The sequence below is a fragment of the Diaporthe batatas genome, assembly GCF_019321695.1.
Source record: "Diaporthe batatas strain CRI 302-4 chromosome Unknown Contig00014, whole genome shotgun sequence".
Taxonomy (NCBI): Eukaryota; Fungi; Ascomycota; class Sordariomycetes; order Diaporthales; family Diaporthaceae; genus Diaporthe; species Diaporthe batatas.
The window spans coordinates 698,896-716,919 of record NW_025408561.1 but is presented as its reverse complement, the minus strand read 5'-3'; the positions used below and the strand labels follow the sequence as shown (position 1 = coordinate 716,919).

The following is an 18,024-nucleotide window of genomic DNA, read 5'->3' as shown; positions in this document are numbered from 1 at the left end:
AAAATAAGAATTTTAAAGTTAATATATAAATTATTTATATTTTTTATATTTTATAATTAATTAAAAGTATTTATTTAATAAATTATATAAATTAAAATATAATTAAATATGTAATTATATAATAATAAACTTTTATTTTAAAATTATAATAATATTAAAATATTTATTATAAAATTATAAATAAAAGTAATATAATATATTTATTATAATAAAGTTTTATTATATAATTAAATTAAATAATATTTTAAAAATACTTTTAAAAATACTTTTAAAAATACTTTTAAAAATACTTTTAAAAATACTTTTAAAATAATATTAATTATTATATTTTAAAATATATTATATTAAATTATATTTATATAATTATTTAATAATTATATTTATTTAAAATATTTAAAATAATTATAAAACTAATTATATAATTTTTTAAAAATAATATATATAAAAAAGTTTAATAAATAATTTTATTTATTTAATTAAATATTATAATTATAATTATTTTTAATTTTTTAATTATATAATAATATAATATAAATATTTATAATATATTTACTTTAAAATTAATTATATAAATAAAATAAAAATTAAAAAGTAAGTTATTTATTAACTATCTAAGTAGACTTATTACATACACTAAATATTAGAATATAGCTAACATTTATATGGATCCATAGTCTAGTTATGTAAGCAAGCCCCTGCAGGCAGCTAAAACCAAGCTTCTGCAGGGCGCCCCACTATAGCAGATAAGAAGAATCAACAACCCACTTACCTACACCTTCAGACGTTAGAATCCTCGAGAGTTCTGGTGTTCTGATACGTGGGTACGGGCAAGAATACACATTCATGTGGGTTTTACGATCCTTCGTTCGGCTGACTAATCCCTAAGTGCTTACATACCTAGGTGTGTACTTTGGCTGCATTATCCCTGTTAGTACTGAGGCTTGCCGGGCCAACAATTATAAATCCATCAGAAGACTGTGAAAGTGGAGTAACCCTGCGTTGTGATTGACCAGCACAATATAAATGACCGAACCTCCTCCGCTCGGCTCTCGTCAAACATCTTGCCTCTGCTCAGATCAAAATCGATTCCATCAACCTAAACACTTACCCCGTCCATCGCCTACCCGTTCAATACATCTTGCATGTTTGAGCTCCGTTCCGAAGACGCCATCATCATGTCTTTCCCACGGCCGGAGAAGAGCGATGGGTTCACACTCATCGTAAACATAACCGTAAAGGAAGGAAAGTTGGACGAGTTCCTTGAGCATTTCTGGAAAGCTTTCAAACTCGTCTCCGCCGAGCCAGAGTGCCTGAGCTTTGAAGTTTTCAGGTATCCTGGGGAGCCAAACAAGCTCAAGTGGATTGAGAACTGGAGTAAAAGCAAGGAGTGGTTTTTTGAGGTGAGGATTTCTAGCTCTGTCCAAGCGCGCAACACGTGCTCCAACGTCTCAAATCCCAAGATATTATGGGCGGGCTCTTGTGGACTTCGAGACGTCACTTGGGCTTCACGGCACGAGGCCTCGAAGTTTGCAACAAATAGTGTGGATTTTACGAGTAGGGTTACCTCAGGAAAACGAGAAGAAAGGAAGATTACCCACCCCTGAGGCTTCAAGGCAAGACTTGATAGTATCCATGGATGGCAGCCTCATTGATAAGGGGACCTGCAGGGACCCCCACAGGGACCACCTGCCACCCTTAACCGGTACCCCTTACTAACTTCAGGGAGACGACGTAGTATAATATCATGATCTAATACCTGCTGACTAGTTGCACAGAATCAATTCACTAAGGATTACATGAAGCCATATATAGAGGCTACTGACGGTCTTCTCATCGGCGAGAGGCAGTTTGAAATCGTGGAGCGTTTTGGAGGTGATTGGGCCATTGCGCAGGAAGGTGTTTACAAGAAGGCCTGAGTCTTAGAAATGTTGTTGGCGATTCTACTCAGAATTTGCGTTCATGTCTCTCGACACCCAATCTTTTCGATGACTGAGAGCACTTGAGGATACGTGAAACATTGGACACAGAATTCCCAGCCATTTTGTCCAAAGCGAACAATACAAAGTTGCGTCCGCATCGTGAGGCTGTTGATTATGTCGCACTTGTCCAGCCTATTTCTTCTAGCGGGTCCAGCCCAACGGCTGCGATGAGTATGGGCCACATGTGCATGCGAGCTCAGCCGTGACAACCCTCTCCACCAGGCGTGACATCTGGAGCTCACGAGGAGATCATGCCAGTATGGGTGTTCGATAAAAGTGACAACTTAGACACTCGAGATCAGCAGCCCTAGTTGTGCTGGAGGGCTCGATACCGGGGACCCTGCAGATTATCTTTCACGATCGACTATGGCTAAGACAAGGCTTGGTTGTGGAGTCTACTCCTTTCAGGCACTAACATGTCGCGCATGCGGGTCGCCACACATCCGCCCAGAGCTACAGCAGAGCAGTCTACCGGATATGTTCAAAGACAATGGGACAGTCACTTGAAGACTGTGATCAGTTGTTGGGGCAACTGAAGAAGGATCTCCGGGAGCAGGCCCAATCAGGCCTAGGAGCCGTTCAAGCGTGTAAGCGGTGCAGACTTACCGGCCAAGGTTGACCCGCTGCTTACTTAAGTACCTAGGTACCTAAAGTCGACGACGCTTACACGCACCCACTCACTCCCTGTCCCGCAGCGACCACAACCTCAACTCTCTCGATCCCATGCATCAGTTTCCATTGCATCTCGCACTAGTTGACTTCCACTATCAAAGATCCGACTGAGCCTGGGCCCAGAAAGCTACTATGGATGAGAAGCAGCCTTTCCTGGAACCTGCAGCCGGCGACGAGCAGCTGCCCCGGGCTCCATGTCAAGCTCAACAACTGCGAGCACGACGCACCCGAGGTCTCCTGCTGCTGACCAGCTTCTTGGCCTGCTCCGCCCTCGTGCACTACTCTTGGACTTCTCTGCTGCTCCCTAGCTATCGTCACCACTGTGCAACCCGCCACCACCACATCCAGAGCCAGCGGCACAGCTACAAAGGCGAGCATATCAGCTGGGAGACATGCGGCGAGGTAGGCGGCCGGCCCGTCGAGTGCAGCACAATCACCGTCCCCATGGACCAGTTCAACGCCACCAATTCGGGCGACAAGGTCTTTACCGTGCCACTGATCCGCCTGCGTGGCCACAACGCCACCCAGAACTTGCTTTTGAATCCCGGCGGGCCCGGCGGGTCTGGCAGCGAATTTCTATTCCGAAGAGGAGAACAGCTGCACACCATAGTCGGGGAGGGTTTCCACCTGCTATCCTTTGACCCGCGTGGCATCAACGGCTCTACCCCAAAGGCACTATGCTACCCCGACCGTGAGACCCGCCGGAAGCTCGAGGCGCCTCCCCCGCTGCGCCTCGTCGAGGACAGCGGAGCAGGTTATGCCAATGCGCACAACTTTGTCCGTGCTTGTGCTGATACCATGGGCGAGCATGGCCTGTACATCAACACGCCCCAGACCGCGGCTGACATGAACAGCATACTCGATGCTGTCGGCCAAAAAGACATGGTGTACTGGGGTTTCAGCTACGGTACACTCCTAGGACAGACCTACGCTGGCCTGTTCCCGGAGCGATCTCATCGTGTCATCATTGACGGTGTCGTCAACCAGTTTGACTGGTACCAGGAGCTCGCCAGCACCGAGGATCTGTCTGACACCAACAAGGTGCTCGAGGGGTTCTTCAGCGAATGTGTCAAGGCGGGCAAAGATTGCCCGCTGTTGTCGGTTGCCGACACGGCTGATGAGCTGTACGACAAGGTCTTGGGCTTGGTTGATAGCGTCTACGAGGAGCCGCTAAGCGTGTACATCAACAGCACCCAGTACGGCTTGCTCGACCACGCCAAGATCCTCTTCGATGGCATCTTCCCCGTCCTCTACAAGCCGGCCAACTGGTGGCCCCTTGCGGACAAGCTCGCCAAGCTGCTCCAGGGCAACGCAACTGAGGCGTTTCTGGCCTACGGAGGCGGCGACCCGTTCGCGCTGGATGGCGACGCCCTGGCGTTCGTAACAAACAATGACATGCCGTCTGGCCCCAAACACTGGCCCCAGGACCGCGAATCGGCGATGGACATCATCGCGCCGGTCTTCAACTCGAGCCTCTTCGGCCCGGCCATGTACAGCGGCTTCTTCGCAGAGCAGCAGTGGCGGATCCCGCAGACGCACACGTATGTCCCGCGCCGAGGCGTCGAGACCGCCCACCCGCTGCTGATTCTCTCCACCACCTATGACCCCGTCTGCCCGCTTGTGTCTGCGCGGTCGGCCAACGACGCGTTTGCGCGCTCGCGCATTGTCGAGGTCAAAGGATATGGCCACTGCTCCGTGGCTGTGACGTCGACGTGCCTTGCCAAGCATGTGAGGGCGTTTCTGTACAACGGAACGCTGCCTGAGGGGTACACGCAGTGTGAGGTTGATGGGCCTTATTTTGTCAAGCCCGGCGACGACGGGAAGGCCGTGGCTGCGCTGAGGGAGTTCGATGACCCCGAGGAGGCAAAAATTCATTTGGCGCAGCTGCAGCTTGCGAGAGATCCCGACTGGCCAGTATGGCCACGGTGGTGAAGGCTCTCCGGGACCATTGGTGGACGGGGTCGGCGGCCGAGTCTTCAAGACTTGCACTCGTCCTTTGGCATGAGCTGTCAGAGCACGGCATTGGTGAAGGTCACGGAAGTACCGCCACATATGTACGATTTGTGCTGTACACGGGAAGAATGAATTCAGAGCGACTGCTGGTATCTTTCTATGTTGCCCCGTGGACGCCACTCCATGCACGTAATTATCATCCTGGGGCTACGGCCCCCGCTTCATTATCCAAAAGCAGGACCCAAAACAAGCAAGCAAAGAAAAAAAAAGGGACAAAGATGACAGGTCGCACAATTGACTCCAAGACGCCTGGATGCCAGGTATCTTGCCATAAAAGTGGTGCAGGCCCACGTTTACTCGTCTGCGTGCACACTCGGGGCTCTTCGCCGTAGCTCAGGCCTGGCGGTAGTTGTCCATGTTATAGTTACCAGGGGCATCACCGGGGTCGTACGAGGCCTTCGGCTGGTTGTCGTAGCTCGGGTACGCAGTGGGCTGGCTGTAAGGCTCCATGCCGGCTCCCGCGGGCGCGCTCCTAGTGTTCAGCGTTCCCTTTCGCAACTTGTGGAAAATGACGCTGGCGTAGATGAGGAGGCCAATGAAGGAAGCACTAGATCACGGGGTAAAATTGACATGTTAGTAAAGGCGGTGTTTTGACTGGCAGGTAAGCTGACAGCAGAGGTGATAAACCCACAGGATGATAATAGGGATGATAATGTTGGCCACGGAGGCGACTGAGCCAGCCAGAGACAGGCCCATAAGCACGACCCAGACGGTGGTCTGAATAACATTGGTGATGAGGAAGAAGCGCGGGCTGAGGGTCCTCCTGGAGCGCTTGATGATACAAAGAACATCAAGCATAAGACAAACCAGCACGATGACCAAGACGACAATCATAACGGCAACGACGGGGCCGGAAGAGAGCGGTTCATAGCCCTCATCCTCGAGAGCGTCGTTGACCTCGTCGCTGTGGGTGCTGTAGATAGCGAGCGCTGCGACGTAGACGGCGGCGTAGATAAGCATTATGATAATGCGGATGACCCAGAAGGGGATCAGCACGCGCTTGAGAAACGGCGAGTCGCCGACAACGTGTTGCGAGGCCATGTTGGGTGTGTTGGGTGGGATATGTGGGAGCTGTCCCGGCGAGATATTATCTGCTTGGGGGTTCTAAGTTGGACAATGCAAACAGACAACCGAGAAATGAGAAATGAGTACCTAGGCAGGTAATTATTCTGAAGAACACAAATCAAGTATGACGCATAAGCAAGTCCCCAAGAGCAAATATAAAACCAAAAGAGAGAAAGTGCCCCTAAAGAAACCAGGGCGCCTGAACCATACTTATTTCAACTTGTCGAGTTCAATCTTTGTCGCTCTAGCTGGCGCCTGCAACCTGCATCGACGCGAGATCCCTGTCGTGCTCCGCGCGAAGGATCCCTTCCCCAGTCCAGAAAGTAGCCCAACTCCGCACTTGATCCGCTGAAGGCACTGCATTGCCTCTGTCACCTCTCGGCCATAGCCACTGATCGTGAGAGCCAAGCACGCCGTTTTAGGCAGTGATTTATGCCGGCCAGGGTCCGCCCAGCAAAACTGCCCAGGCCAGCCACGACTGGCGCAATGGACCTTGACAAGAGTACCTCTGTAGGCCACAGAACGCCTCTCCCGAGGCTCCGCCTCTCTGCCTGCCACTGCTGACAGGGCACCACTGCCAACGCTGCCCGATCCTGATTACAGCAGCCGAGCCGGCCAAGCGGTGGCTCCTGCATTGGCTAACCGCTTCGACGGCCCATCGTGATGCACTTTGACGTACCACACCCGAGCAGCCACATCCGAGCAGGGGAGAAAAACGGGTTTTGTTTTGAATATCGCCGCCCAGAAAGTCATCGTGTTCAACGGCAGACGTGCACCCGGATACTGGCCTTTAAAAAGGCTGTGCGGTGGCTTCGATTCAATTGATCCTGAAGGATTCGGCAGAATCACGGCAGCAGACTTGTCTCCTTAGACTACTGCTTACTCTTCATGCAACTCCACATGGGCTACGTTCGTAGCGACTTCGCTGTTCCAAGGTCTGGTAATACATCACTCGGCCAGAGAATTGTGAGAATCAGCCTCAGCAGGGCATTATTGACTAGGCCAAGGCGAAGCACCCTTGCCAAACTTGGTCTTTGGAATTATCCAGAACTGGAGGAATCCAAGCTAGTAAAGAACGGTGTTTGCGGGGCCAAGTCTCGTGTAAGGCCTCGTGGCGACTTGTGGCAACCCTCGCCATAATCAAAGAAAAAAATATACGTAACAGGCGAATCGTACATTGCAACTTCGAAGTGAGTTGTTCACCCAGAGAGACATGTCCTGAATTAAGCGAGCTTCTGATGCTGCTATGTGGTTTCGCTTCTATTCCGTATACGTCCGAGGACATACATGGCGCCTTCATACGGTGGTGAGCACTCAAGACATTGTATAGCTATATGCTGTATTCCTAGTTCTACCTATAAAAATGAAAACACCTCTACCTTTGCAAACCATTCTAAAATGCCTCGACTGGGCGGAATACATTTGTCCCCGGCTGAGTTAACACACGACTCGAGATCGCTCAACTGAGACGTATTATTCATTCCACACCACAGCGCTCAATCCGTCCTCGTTGTTGACCGTCCCAGGCGCACCAACCTGCAGTTGAGCGAGCACATTGCCCATCTTCCCGGTTGACACATCCCTGGCGACGACCACGATAGTCGATGACGTCTGGCCCCCAAACGCCACCGCATCGCCAGCTTTATTTACAGCGAATGTCCGCGGGAAGTACGAGTGAGTGTTTGTCGCCTCGACGAACGTGAGCTTGCCCGTGGACAGCTCGATCGCAAAGGTCGCCGCGGAGTCCTGCTTGCTGCCAAATGACTGGTCGTTTCGGTTTGTCGCATACAAAAAGTTCCCAGACACGCGGACCTCGGCCGACTTGGAACCAGCTGGCGGGCTCTTGCCCTGCGGGTACGTCGATACCGACTGGATCTTGCTGAGGCTGAGACAGCCGGCCCCGTCCAAGAGAGGGCTTTTCACCGTCCACGCCGTCACGGATCCGGCGAGCTCGTTGACAATATAGAGGAACAGGGTCCCCGAGGGTGACTTCCAGAACTCGCCATGCCGGGGCCCGTCGCCGGGGCCCGTCGCGGCGGCGGGACAGGCTGTGAGCTGGCCGGTTGAGGCGTCGATGCTGAAGATCCGGATCAGATCTGCGCCCAAGTCCGCGCTCAGCAGGAACCTGCCTGTTGGGTCTGTGAAGACTGAGTGCGGGTGGGGCTTATCCTGGCGGTAGGGGTCTGGCCCTGGGGCACTCATGTTGAATGCGAATCTCTGCATGTGCTGAGAACTTCCGGATAGGGGAAGTTTGTAGGTCGATATTGTCGATGGATTGCTGTTTGAAAGTTAGCGGACCACCAAGTCCTGATATCCTAATAAGTTATCATGCTTAAGGCGCCTTACTATTCAGCCACGGCGAAGAAGCTTGTTCCATCATTGCCTCCATAGAGAGTACTGTGGACTCCACCACCGCTTGTTGGCGCAGTGCTGACCAGTTGTACGCTATTGTCGTTGTTGACCTTGAGCGTGGTGAGCACTGGGGAGCCATATTGAGCTTCGTCTGTGACATAGAGATGGCCAGTCGCAGAGTCCAGTGTTAGCCAGCTAGGCGTGCGCCCACCTGCTCGAAGTGAAGATGTGATTGCCAGCTGCCCTGTTCCGTTGTTTGTCGTCAATGAGAGCGAGTAAACACTGCCACTGAAGTGAGATACCAACAGATTCGCACAGAGAACATTTGCCGGCAACAAGCATAGAGACGCCAGCCAGCTTCTTGTAGAACACATCATCTTGGAACGACCAACAAATACAAGGCCGGATAACGTGGTCAAGTTCTGATGTTAACGAGGGAAAGCTGGTCTTTGAGGCCGAGAGCACTTCGATCTTGGCAGGATTTTGAGTTTAAAATACGCTGCACGAGAACTATATTCGCCCAGGGGCCATCGGCATGGCTCCAATGGGTGTTATTACCTGTTACATCGGAGGCTGGGTGGATTTCCGCTTCGGGCAATATAGCGGACGCTCTGTGTCCGTGTTAAGGTGCTCAGGGTCCTACCATACCGTGTCCCGGCCCGGGTTTCTGGTAAGGCTAAATGTAGATCTTGATCTAAATTGGCGACAGATTGATCGTATCCATGCAGATACTTTTGCATAGTGCCATGGCCCCGTGATGTCGCAGCGTAATTGTCTGCAGCATCAGACATTGTCGAATCGGGTGGGTGCAAGATCATGTACCATTCTTTGGGGCCGGTAAATCAATCTCCCCGAAGAGAGTTCCAAGGGTACATACCTAGGTACTTGAGTATTCTTCTTAAGCAGCCAGAATCACGTCATTGCGTCTTTATTTACAGCCACATTATCTGCCAGCAACAATACTACGAAATCTTTATCGCCTCGGTCTCAAAAAGCTCATGGACTTCCCGTCCCCATTCCGCCTACCTTCCCCGTTCAATGCCACTATACTTCTCGAAGGCCGCACCTCGTTGCCCTGTATCGGTAAGATGGGCCCAGAATCGTCACTATGCTCTGTCCCCAGGACTTGAATATCGGGCACCCGGGTCGAGTCGTCCGTGTTTGTCCTCGTCAATATCCCGCCTCTGGCGCTGTCCTTTTCCTCAATTGAGGTCAACTCTCTCACGTCTGATGTTGTGCCTTCCTTGCTGGACATTTTGTTGGTAGGTATGTTGAATCTCGACGTGGGCAGCAGCCCCGGGGCCAGAGGCAGCGGTTTCATGCACGATATTTGCACTGAGCTGTCCAAACGTCTCGTGAATTCGTCCATAGATATCATACTGGGTTCGGAAATATCGTCATCATGCGGGCGTAGCCGGGTCGTAGATGTGACCGTGAGGGAGCGTTTGACGGTTATACCTCCTTCGCCCGATCTGAGCAGCTCAGGTGTGGACGGACAGCTCTTTCGGCGACCAGAGCAGCATGTTGACGATTCGCGCCAGCAACTCGGCATGAGCAGGTTGGCGAGCTTCATTCTCGACGAAGCGGTGGTCCCAAAAACAACGAATAAGAATATGCCCGGTGTTGTGCCGGGCATGAAGAGGATCATCGTTTGCACTGCTCGCCCTGCACTTAAGTCCGGCGCGGAGGCTTTCGAGTCCTTGATGTTGTTTTGTAATGCGGTAATCTGAAAGAGTGTATTAGTGCATTCGAAGACCCTAAATAAGAGTTAGTACTACCAAGATATTCGCGCGCAAGAGGACGGGATGGGAGTGTGGCCTTACGCTAGGGAGACGAAAGCGATCGTAAAGCGCACCATTAGCCACCGGTCGTAGAGGCCGCGCTTTCCTGACAGATTCCGTTGTGAACTGTCTTGAGATCCGGCGGGCTCTGTGCCCTCTTGCGACGTCGACCCAGAGTTCCAATTCGGCGGACTCCATTGTGTAAACTTCTGTCTTGTCCTGACGTATCTGACTAGAACTGCTATCATGAGCCCACTGCCGATGGCAAGGCTGATCATCACTGTTCTCACTCCATCAGCTCATTAATTCTCCTTATGTTCATACCTTTATCAGGTGGAATGACTGACGTGGCAAGTCGGCGATGAGGATGAAAGCCACAAAAGATTCCTTGAGGGACGGGATTCGTAGCATCAGGATAGTCATCAGGGGAAAGAGCCAAGAGATCAATTTCCCCGCCGTGTGAAGCTTTCGAAACATAATCCGAATCGTACGTCGCTCTCCAACTTGATAAGTCAACTGACACAGCTCAGCCGCCCAGAACATGACCAGCATCGCCTGCACGCTGTAGAGGTAGTATTCTGCAGACTTGTGGTCAGTGCGGTACTTCTCCCAGCGTGTAAAGTACGGAGCCCTACGAAGATAATAGAGAACCAGGTCAACACCAAAAGAGCCATTGGCGATGGCAAGTTCTGGGTCATCGGCAGGGAGTCTCAATTTGCGGTCGAATCCCTCTGTCACTATGTCGACGTAGAACGTGATATCGCGTATTTGTTGCACTATGGAGAAGGTTGTGCTTGAGATGGATGACACAGCGAGCAGCGAGAGATCTGAAAGTTGGAGCGGTCTTAGTTAGCATCAAACCTCATACATGCCTGTGGTGGCAGTTATGAGCCGGATTGGAAACGGGCTGTCTAACAAGACCATCCTTCATGGTGCGACCATGTCAGCCACAGTAACAAGCTGCTGCAGACCCAGCTGACCGAAGCCCATATCAGCGATATGGCAGCTGCCCCTTCTGACCCAGCTGGGAGTTGGTTGATGCCAGGCATCGCGAGCGACAGCACGGTGAGCCGTCAGCCTCAGCCCTTGCGAATAGTTCGGTAGCGAACAAACATGAATGAGCAGAGGCCGGGGGAGTCTGCCGAGTAATATCGAAAAGCAGCGAAAAAGGTACAGGGAGATGACTTCCACTGGGATTAAGCTTTTTTACCTCGTGGCGAATGTTCTCCTGCGATCCCCGGCCCTGAGAACAACCTCGGAACCCAAGCTTTAAGGTAGGAAGCTGGGGCGGTTGGCATATTACATGGGTAAGCATGATCCCTCGCCTGGGATGTCCCACAACGAGGGCTCGCCCTGGCCCTTGGGTCAATCTGACAACCCATCCAATGGCGTAATGGTGTGATGAAACCGTAACGATTTCTGAGATTTCGATGCAAGGCAGTGCCTCTGAGGCGAGTCTGTGTCGAACACGCATGCTGAAGATGCATGGCTGATGGATGGGTGAGTGGACCCGACTTGGTCCAGAAGGGAAGTCTGTTCCAGGGTGATGCCTTAATTCACAAAATCGACTGCCAATCCGGGAAGGAGATGGCTGCTGATTCTCAAGAGTTGCATCGGCCGGTGTTACCCAAACAGGCACCATGCCTTGTAAGTGCTCTGAGCCACCAGCTGCTTGTAGGCCGGTCCACATTCCCGTCGAGATGTTGTTCCATGCTCGGATGAGATGAGTGGGCTGAAGGGTTGAGACAAGATGCCTGCCGTGGAGCTGGGGAACCAGAGGCCATAGTTTGCTAGAGCTGGACCAAATTCGGAATCCGTCGGAACATGATCGTGACGGAACTGGTGGATTTCTTCCCAAGGACGCATGAGGCACACCTAGTCTAGCGGACTCCCGCTGAAAGGCCTTCACCAACTTGCTGGGGTCGAAGCTTAATGCATATTCCGCCAGGGAACTAGTGTAGTCAATATTCTGGAGCTCTGGCGCTATTTGCGAAGTTAAATACCAGGGACGCGCCGGTCACATCAACTGTGTCAACTTGATAAGTACGCCGGCATGCAAGGCAAGAAGTACAGTAAGCGATTTGTTGCAGCCCAGGCTGCATTTGCTCAGTCGTTCTGGCTTCTCACATGACATTCTTGTCGACACCCTCACGTTGTTTCCCCTGCGGCCCTGCGGGCACCTCAAGTGCCGCGAACGTCTTGTCAGCGCGGCCGCTGCAGCTGCACACAAAACAGCAATGTCCACCAATCTGCTCGCCTGCCCAGGTGGTGTGCGTGCATGCATTGCGAGTGCATTGCCGTATCAGGATGCCTTGGCCGGGTTTGGCTGGGCCACATTGGAAAAGGCCATGTGTTGTTGCATAACGCCCCATCAGAAATCCAGCCACTGCATGCACTGCATGGGATACTGCAGCAAGACGCCGTGGGAGGTGTACGCAATCCAGGGGATCAAGTTCTTCCCAACCTCCGTGCGTGCGTCCCAGTCTTGACGTACAGTAGCCGAGGGCAACATCGGCAATGCTGCCAATTCAGCCGGGATCCGACCTGCCCTGCAGGGAACGAGGGGTGAGGTGGGACGGCCCGTGGTTGGACGACAAAATATGCAAGGTACACTACAGATTACTCCGTACGGAGGCCCCTTGAGCAGTGGAGCCTCGGTTGTAACAAGGCGATTGTAGCCGGCTGGTGGGGACGGTGGCCGAGTACCCTGGGGTGATCCACGTGGAAACACGACCCCAAAAGCAAGTATTTACGAACCGGCCGCGGTCATGGCGGGGAGAAGCGATATGTCAGTAGAATTATCACGGAATATCGTGTGATTCCAGGCTCTGCCGGGACCCTGTCTACTTGGGACAGCCGTGGATCAGCCGTGGCTGAATACTACGTAGTACTGCTCCACAGTACAACCTTGGAATTTGGGACAGATCCTATAAGCGGTCGATCTTCCCGCGATCTGGGTACCACGGTAGTAATCTGGTATTTTGTGGGCTGACATTTCCGTAATAATAAGTCAAGCTCGGAATCCTTACGGGGTACACACGTGTGTAAATCTGGCTCAGCCAGTTTAGAGGTCTTCTTTCCAAAACTTCCATTACGTACTTACTTAAGTAAGTAGGCAATGGTCCGCGACTAATCTGTCAGTCACCCATTCCCCTGGGATGGAATCGATAGAACATAGCTAGAAATACGCTACTTGAGCTTCTGTCGCGGAACTGGGAAGCCCTTGCAAACGAAAAGAGACTTGGCAAGTACTACCTGGGTCTACCCATGAGAGAGAGCCCGTTAGTTTGGTCATTCTACTCCAAAACTGGATGGTGAAACAAAGCGGCTGCCTGGGATAGCAGTTAAGTTCGTGATCATGGTCTCGAACTTCAGCGCTACCAAGGGGCCTCGCAGCAACAACTCTACATAAACAACCATTTCTTTTGGGTCTTGACGAAGCTCAAGATCCGAGACAGTACGACTCACTCATGATTCAAGCCAATAAATGGGAAATAATATTGCAACCCCCCCTGCTGGCACGAGCATGGCAGCAACAATTCCGGAATTAGTTCTATTGTGCATGGGCTCGCATGGAAGCTGTAGGGGTCACATTCATGATGAGAACCTGTCGGCAACTCAACGAGCAAGACTTAGTTCAACTCGCTGAACAATTTTTGCTCGTTTGGATTATCCATGGAGGCAGAGTATGACGTGGGATGTCAGCTTTTCCAAGTTTTTCAGGACCATAAGAGACCCATTCACAGCATTTGACACATTTCTGGCACCTGGAGCGACTGTGGAGTACAAGTATTGCACACTTTGAAAAGTATTAAAACTGTAAGCAACTTTTGTTTTGGCATTAAAATTAAATAGTTAGTTGCTAATACATATTGGTACATGATGATGCTCCAAGTACCCAACAAATAGAAAGTTGTCATTTTTACAGTGTCTGATGCACACACATGCCGTCATTGAACCAAGGGTTTTACGGAGGAGCAGTACTTTGGTAGAGCTGGAAGTCATGCCCATCCAAAGACAAGTTGCTACTTGGCCAGAGAATCCAGATACCTGCTCTGAAGGGCTGAAGGGGAAGGCTGGTTCTACACTTAAGTATCTATGTACCTAGGGCAGGTACATATAAACCATCAGGTCTCCATACCTAGTAAGAAGCCACAGAGAGGAGATAAATATGTGAATGCCGACTAACATGGGCGGCCTAGATTCCGACCACCCCCCGATTCCAACCGCCTTTTCTATATAAACTCCTACTTTTCTACCCCCCCTTATTAAATCTAAATAAAATCCTATAATTTTAACGTTAAATTTTAAAACTAGCATTTTAGCTCTAATATTATATAAAAATATATAAAAATTCATTTTTATACCTTAATATTTTTAAAAAGAATTTTAAAGTTAAGGTATTTTAAAATATTAAAAAATATATAGAATTTTATATATTAATACTAATATTTCTTATTATAATTAATTTTAATTATAATTAATTAAATAAATTAATTATAATTTTACTTTTTTTTAAAAAACTTTAATTAATATTATTATTATTAAAATTTATAAGAGTTTTATTTAATAAATATTAATAATATTTTTAATTTTAAGTTTTTATTTTTATAATAATTTTTTAAAGAAATTATAAAAATATTTATATTTTAATTAAAAATTAATATAATTAAATAAAATTAAATTTTATATTATTTAATATTTTTAATATACAAATAAAATTTTATATAAAATATAATAATAATATATAATTAATAAAAGTTAATATTAGTTTTATTATAAATATTTACTATTTTATTAGTAATTTTTAATATTTTAAAAGTTTTAACTTTTAAATTTTTTTTAAAAATATTAAAGTAATAATTAATTTAATTTAATATTTTTATATAAAATTGAAATTAAAATAATATATAAAAAACTTAAAGTTAAGGTTTTAAAATTTTTTTTAGATTTAATAGAGGGGGTTAAAAAGTGGGTATCTTAATAATATGTTTATACTAAAAAGTGGGTGGTTAGAATTAGGGTATTGTCGGAATGTGGGCCGGGGACGTTATTTTAACGTCCTTGGTGACGGAAAATGTATAGAGCTACTCCTTGACACGTCACTTGCAATGTGATTCAATTATCGGAAGTAAGTCCAGGAAAGAGCTTCAGACATGCACAATTTAGCCTAATTATTCCCGGAGGCGAGTGCCCCGCAACGCGGGGACGATGATCTATATGGAAGGTCGATTTCAACGGAATACTCCGTGGTGCGTACTAGCCCTCATACTACTGCCTGCATCCGCAGGAAATCTTATTATTTGTAGTTTGCATGTTCGGGCGAAGACACCTGCACGTATTCGTACTATTGACATAGTATAGCTTCGGTCATGTGTGCCAGACGGTGCGATAAGCATAAGTCCCGGCCCGAGGTCGGGTAAATAGTGTGTCTCTCAAGCCTAGGTACTTACTTAGTGTACGAGTATCAGATCAGACTGATCAACCGGAATATTCCACGTCACATTATCCCGGCTTTCAGGATGTATCGGCTCCTTTTATACTCTAAGCATTTATGTCCTCGGACGTACACGGATTAGAAGCGAAACCAGTTAGGCGAGTTTCCAGAGACCTGGATATGAGGCTTGGCGCTCCAGCACCTGCTTCCACCCAAATGGCGTCCAAAGTATCAGGATGGTAAGCCTTACGTGACCTTCTGAAACTCGACCGCAACTGGCGTGTCAAATTCACCCTCGGGAACATGGGCTTTCAAGTAGCTGATGAAGAAGACCTGTTTGGGGTTTCAAAAGTCAGACATATCCCAGCATGAAGCGACGAACTATCTCCAAGGACGCACCTTGGCAGGGTTATCTCTGTTCCTGGCGCTCAACAGGACTGGCGTGTTGTTCCTCAATAGTACCATCAAGGGAAATTTCACCTTCTGCAGGATCTGGGCCCTGTTGGCGGCGTTCGACCCGAAGGTGGGAAATGTCAGGCGCTGGTTGTCCTGCGCTCGGTTGATCACGAAGTCGTCGGACCATATGCTGTCCCAGTAGAAGCGGCAAGAGACGAAGAGAGAAGCGGGCTTCATCAAAAGAACATCAATCTTGGCGAAGAGGCCAACGAGTTGGTTCAGGTTGAGATCAATGACCCCTCGAAAACCGTCGCAGCGAATCTCTCTGGTCAAAGGTTGGGCGAGGAATGGGATCGTGTGCGGGACCTCCCCAAAGCTGGCCTCTTCGAAAGGTGAGCGCAGGTCGCTGTCGATGAATGTCGAGGACCACTAGAGAGGCAACGTCTCAGCGTAGATCTAATGGCAGACGAGGAGGAGTTGGTCACGGTGATGATGTGAAGGTCGGAGTCTACAAATCTCTTTCCGGACGTTGCGTCAGTGGTCTGAAATAAGCGTCGCTCGCGAGCCGTGGAGTGCATATCCATGGATTTTACTAACGGGAAGTACCATGAGAAAGCTCGAGGTCAGAGTGTATGGACGAGGCTTCCTTCCTCAGGCTTGGATTGACTGGCCATCATCACCCCGATACTGCGTAGACAATAAAGGCAACACCGTATGAAGGCGCCATGCATGTCCTCGGACGTATACGGAATAGAAGCGAAACCACACAATAAAGGCAATAGACGAGGGCACAGATCTCTTGAGTCGAAATTCTGATGGACTGACTGAACGTTTTTGGACAGGTTAGAATACAAAATTGCAAAACCACAAGAACTTTTGCTTCAAGGTCAGGATAGGAGGTAAGCCTAGAGAAGGAGATGTTGAAATGATGTTGCAGACCGGATCGACCTTGTGTCATTAGACTACTTCACTTTCGTTGAAGTGGGCGGGACTGCGATAATGTAACCCGTGAAAGAGTGATTGCTGTTGTTGGTTACTCCTCGACATCCCATCACATCCGGATTTACTACCCATTCTAAGTCTAATGCCACATAGCCTGCCTTTCAGCAGTGAGCCGTGTTTCAGATGTAGTCCCTCGGCTTAGTGGTGGAATGAAACCAAGCAGTAATCTTCCCGCATGTCTAGCTGCGATCTTGGCCACCTCGTTGAACCTTTGTTCTGTTACACCTTCGAAAATCAAAATTTAGACTCCCCGTCTCCGCTCCACTCACTCGCCTTCACTCCATGTAATTACATCATTGCCGCAAAATACGCACACCTTCAAGAGGCTGTCTAATGTGATATCATAGCCCTGGAGCTCTAACTGTGATTTGTTTAGACATTTTCTATACCTCGTCTATCTGGAGAACCCCTTAAGGGACCAAACCTTGGGAGGTAAGCCTCAGGAGGCTAACCTATGACAGGTTCATGAGAGCTTAGCCACTAGGAGGTTGTGTTCGAGGAGGTTAGGTAATTGTCTTCTAAGAGTTTGCTGGGAGAACGTGGCCACGTAGCAGACATGCTGCTCGTACTGTCTGCAATCCTAATTAGCAGCTTTATAGGCTTATATGATGCGAGACAATAGTGGTTTCAGAGAGAATACTGAGGTGTAACAATATTCCAGCGCCTTGATCAGCGGGATGAATGTTATTTTCAAGGAATAAGTTGGTACTTCTGACGAATAGAAGCGTACCTAAGTGTGCACTTGCGTAGCATGTAAGGACATAATATAATGCCGCATAGGCAATGCTTGGACTCCTAAGCCCATTGCTACAATCATGAGTCAAGAGAGATCCACCAGCGACTACCACATGGTCTGCAACAAATTTTAATACACCTGCTGCGGCCGTGTGTGGTGAGAACAACCTATAGGTTCGACTTGCTGATGTGGTAGACTAAATGAGTGATCTGTGATAAGACATACCAGAAAGAACCATGTCAAATATATTGCTTTAGTTACTAGATTCCCGTTATCTCGGACCTATAATTGACATAGCAACTGGAGTCTTATAGTCCATAAAATAAAGGCACTGGCGTTTGCCAAGATCATACAGGGTGTCATGGTATGTATATAAGTGTTAGCGACTTTAACGCTGAAGATAGTGGATTTAGTTTTCTAACGGTGCTGGTGGCTCGGAGTCGAATGGCAAGGCATACCGAGCTTGTCCGGATCATAACCTGGATGAATGCCTCTGAGCCGTAGCCATTCCAGTAATGCACACATAATTCGAGCCAAATAGACGTCCAAAGGCCCAAAGAGAAAGCCGGGCCGAGCCAGTGGGGCTCATCC

The 18,024-nt window shown here is 48.6% G+C and overlaps 5 protein-coding genes across 5 annotated transcripts; 2 read left to right on the top strand and 3 right to left on the bottom strand.

The window, feature by feature from the left end:
- The first annotated feature begins 802 nt into the window (after nt 1-802).
- On the top strand, nt 803-2,074 carry KVR01_010864 (uncharacterized protein). Its single transcript, XM_044792146.1, has 4 exons — nt 803-845; nt 902-927; nt 1,014-1,400; nt 1,776-2,074. Exons 3-4 carry the CDS (start codon nt 1,143-1,145, stop codon nt 1,914-1,916), a joined length of 399 nt encoding a protein of 132 aa, XP_044640011.1. The 5' UTR covers nt 803-845; nt 902-927; nt 1,014-1,142; the 3' UTR covers nt 1,917-2,074.
- A 709-nt stretch (nt 2,075-2,783) lies between these two features.
- KVR01_011064 (uncharacterized protein) lies at nt 2,784-4,583 on the top strand (the record flags this gene model as incomplete). The annotated part of the gene is made up of 1 exon (XM_044789842.1): nt 2,784-4,583. One exon carries the CDS (start codon nt 2,784-2,786, stop codon nt 4,581-4,583), a length of 1,800 nt encoding a protein of 599 aa, XP_044640211.1.
- Nucleotides 4,584-4,997: 414 nt separating this feature from the next.
- Nucleotides 4,998-5,705, bottom strand: KVR01_010751 (uncharacterized protein; the record flags this gene model as incomplete). Its single annotated transcript, XM_044791975.1, has 2 exons — nt 4,998-5,211; nt 5,296-5,705. 2 exons carry the CDS (start codon nt 5,703-5,705, stop codon nt 4,998-5,000), a joined length of 624 nt encoding a protein of 207 aa, XP_044639898.1.
- A 1,497-nt stretch (nt 5,706-7,202) lies between these two features.
- KVR01_010752 (uncharacterized protein) lies at nt 7,203-10,911 on the bottom strand (the record flags this gene model as incomplete). Its single annotated transcript, XM_044783595.1, has 8 exons — nt 7,203-8,007; nt 8,076-8,438; nt 8,640-8,692; nt 9,148-9,838; nt 9,905-10,142; nt 10,210-10,440; nt 10,498-10,689; nt 10,779-10,911. The coding sequence occupies 8 exons, from the start codon at nt 10,909-10,911 to the stop codon at nt 7,203-7,205; spliced, it is 2,706 nt and encodes a 901-aa protein (XP_044639899.1).
- A 4,634-nt stretch (nt 10,912-15,545) lies between these two features.
- KVR01_010739 (uncharacterized protein) lies at nt 15,546-16,304 on the bottom strand (the record flags this gene model as incomplete). Its single annotated transcript, XM_044785772.1, has 3 exons — nt 15,546-15,632; nt 15,699-16,124; nt 16,254-16,304. The coding sequence occupies 3 exons, from the start codon at nt 16,302-16,304 to the stop codon at nt 15,546-15,548; spliced, it is 564 nt and encodes a 187-aa protein (XP_044639886.1).
- Nucleotides 16,305-18,024: the final 1,720 nt, after the last annotated feature.

Coding starts and splice junctions, on each gene's coding strand:
- KVR01_010864 (XM_044792146.1), top strand. CDS start 1,143: ATGTTTGAGCTCCGTTCCGAAGACGCCATCATCATGTCTTTCCCACGG. Junction 1,401..1,775: donor GCAAGGAGTGGTTTTTTGAG/GTGAGGATTTCT, acceptor CTAGTTGCACAG/AATCAATTCACTAAGGATTA.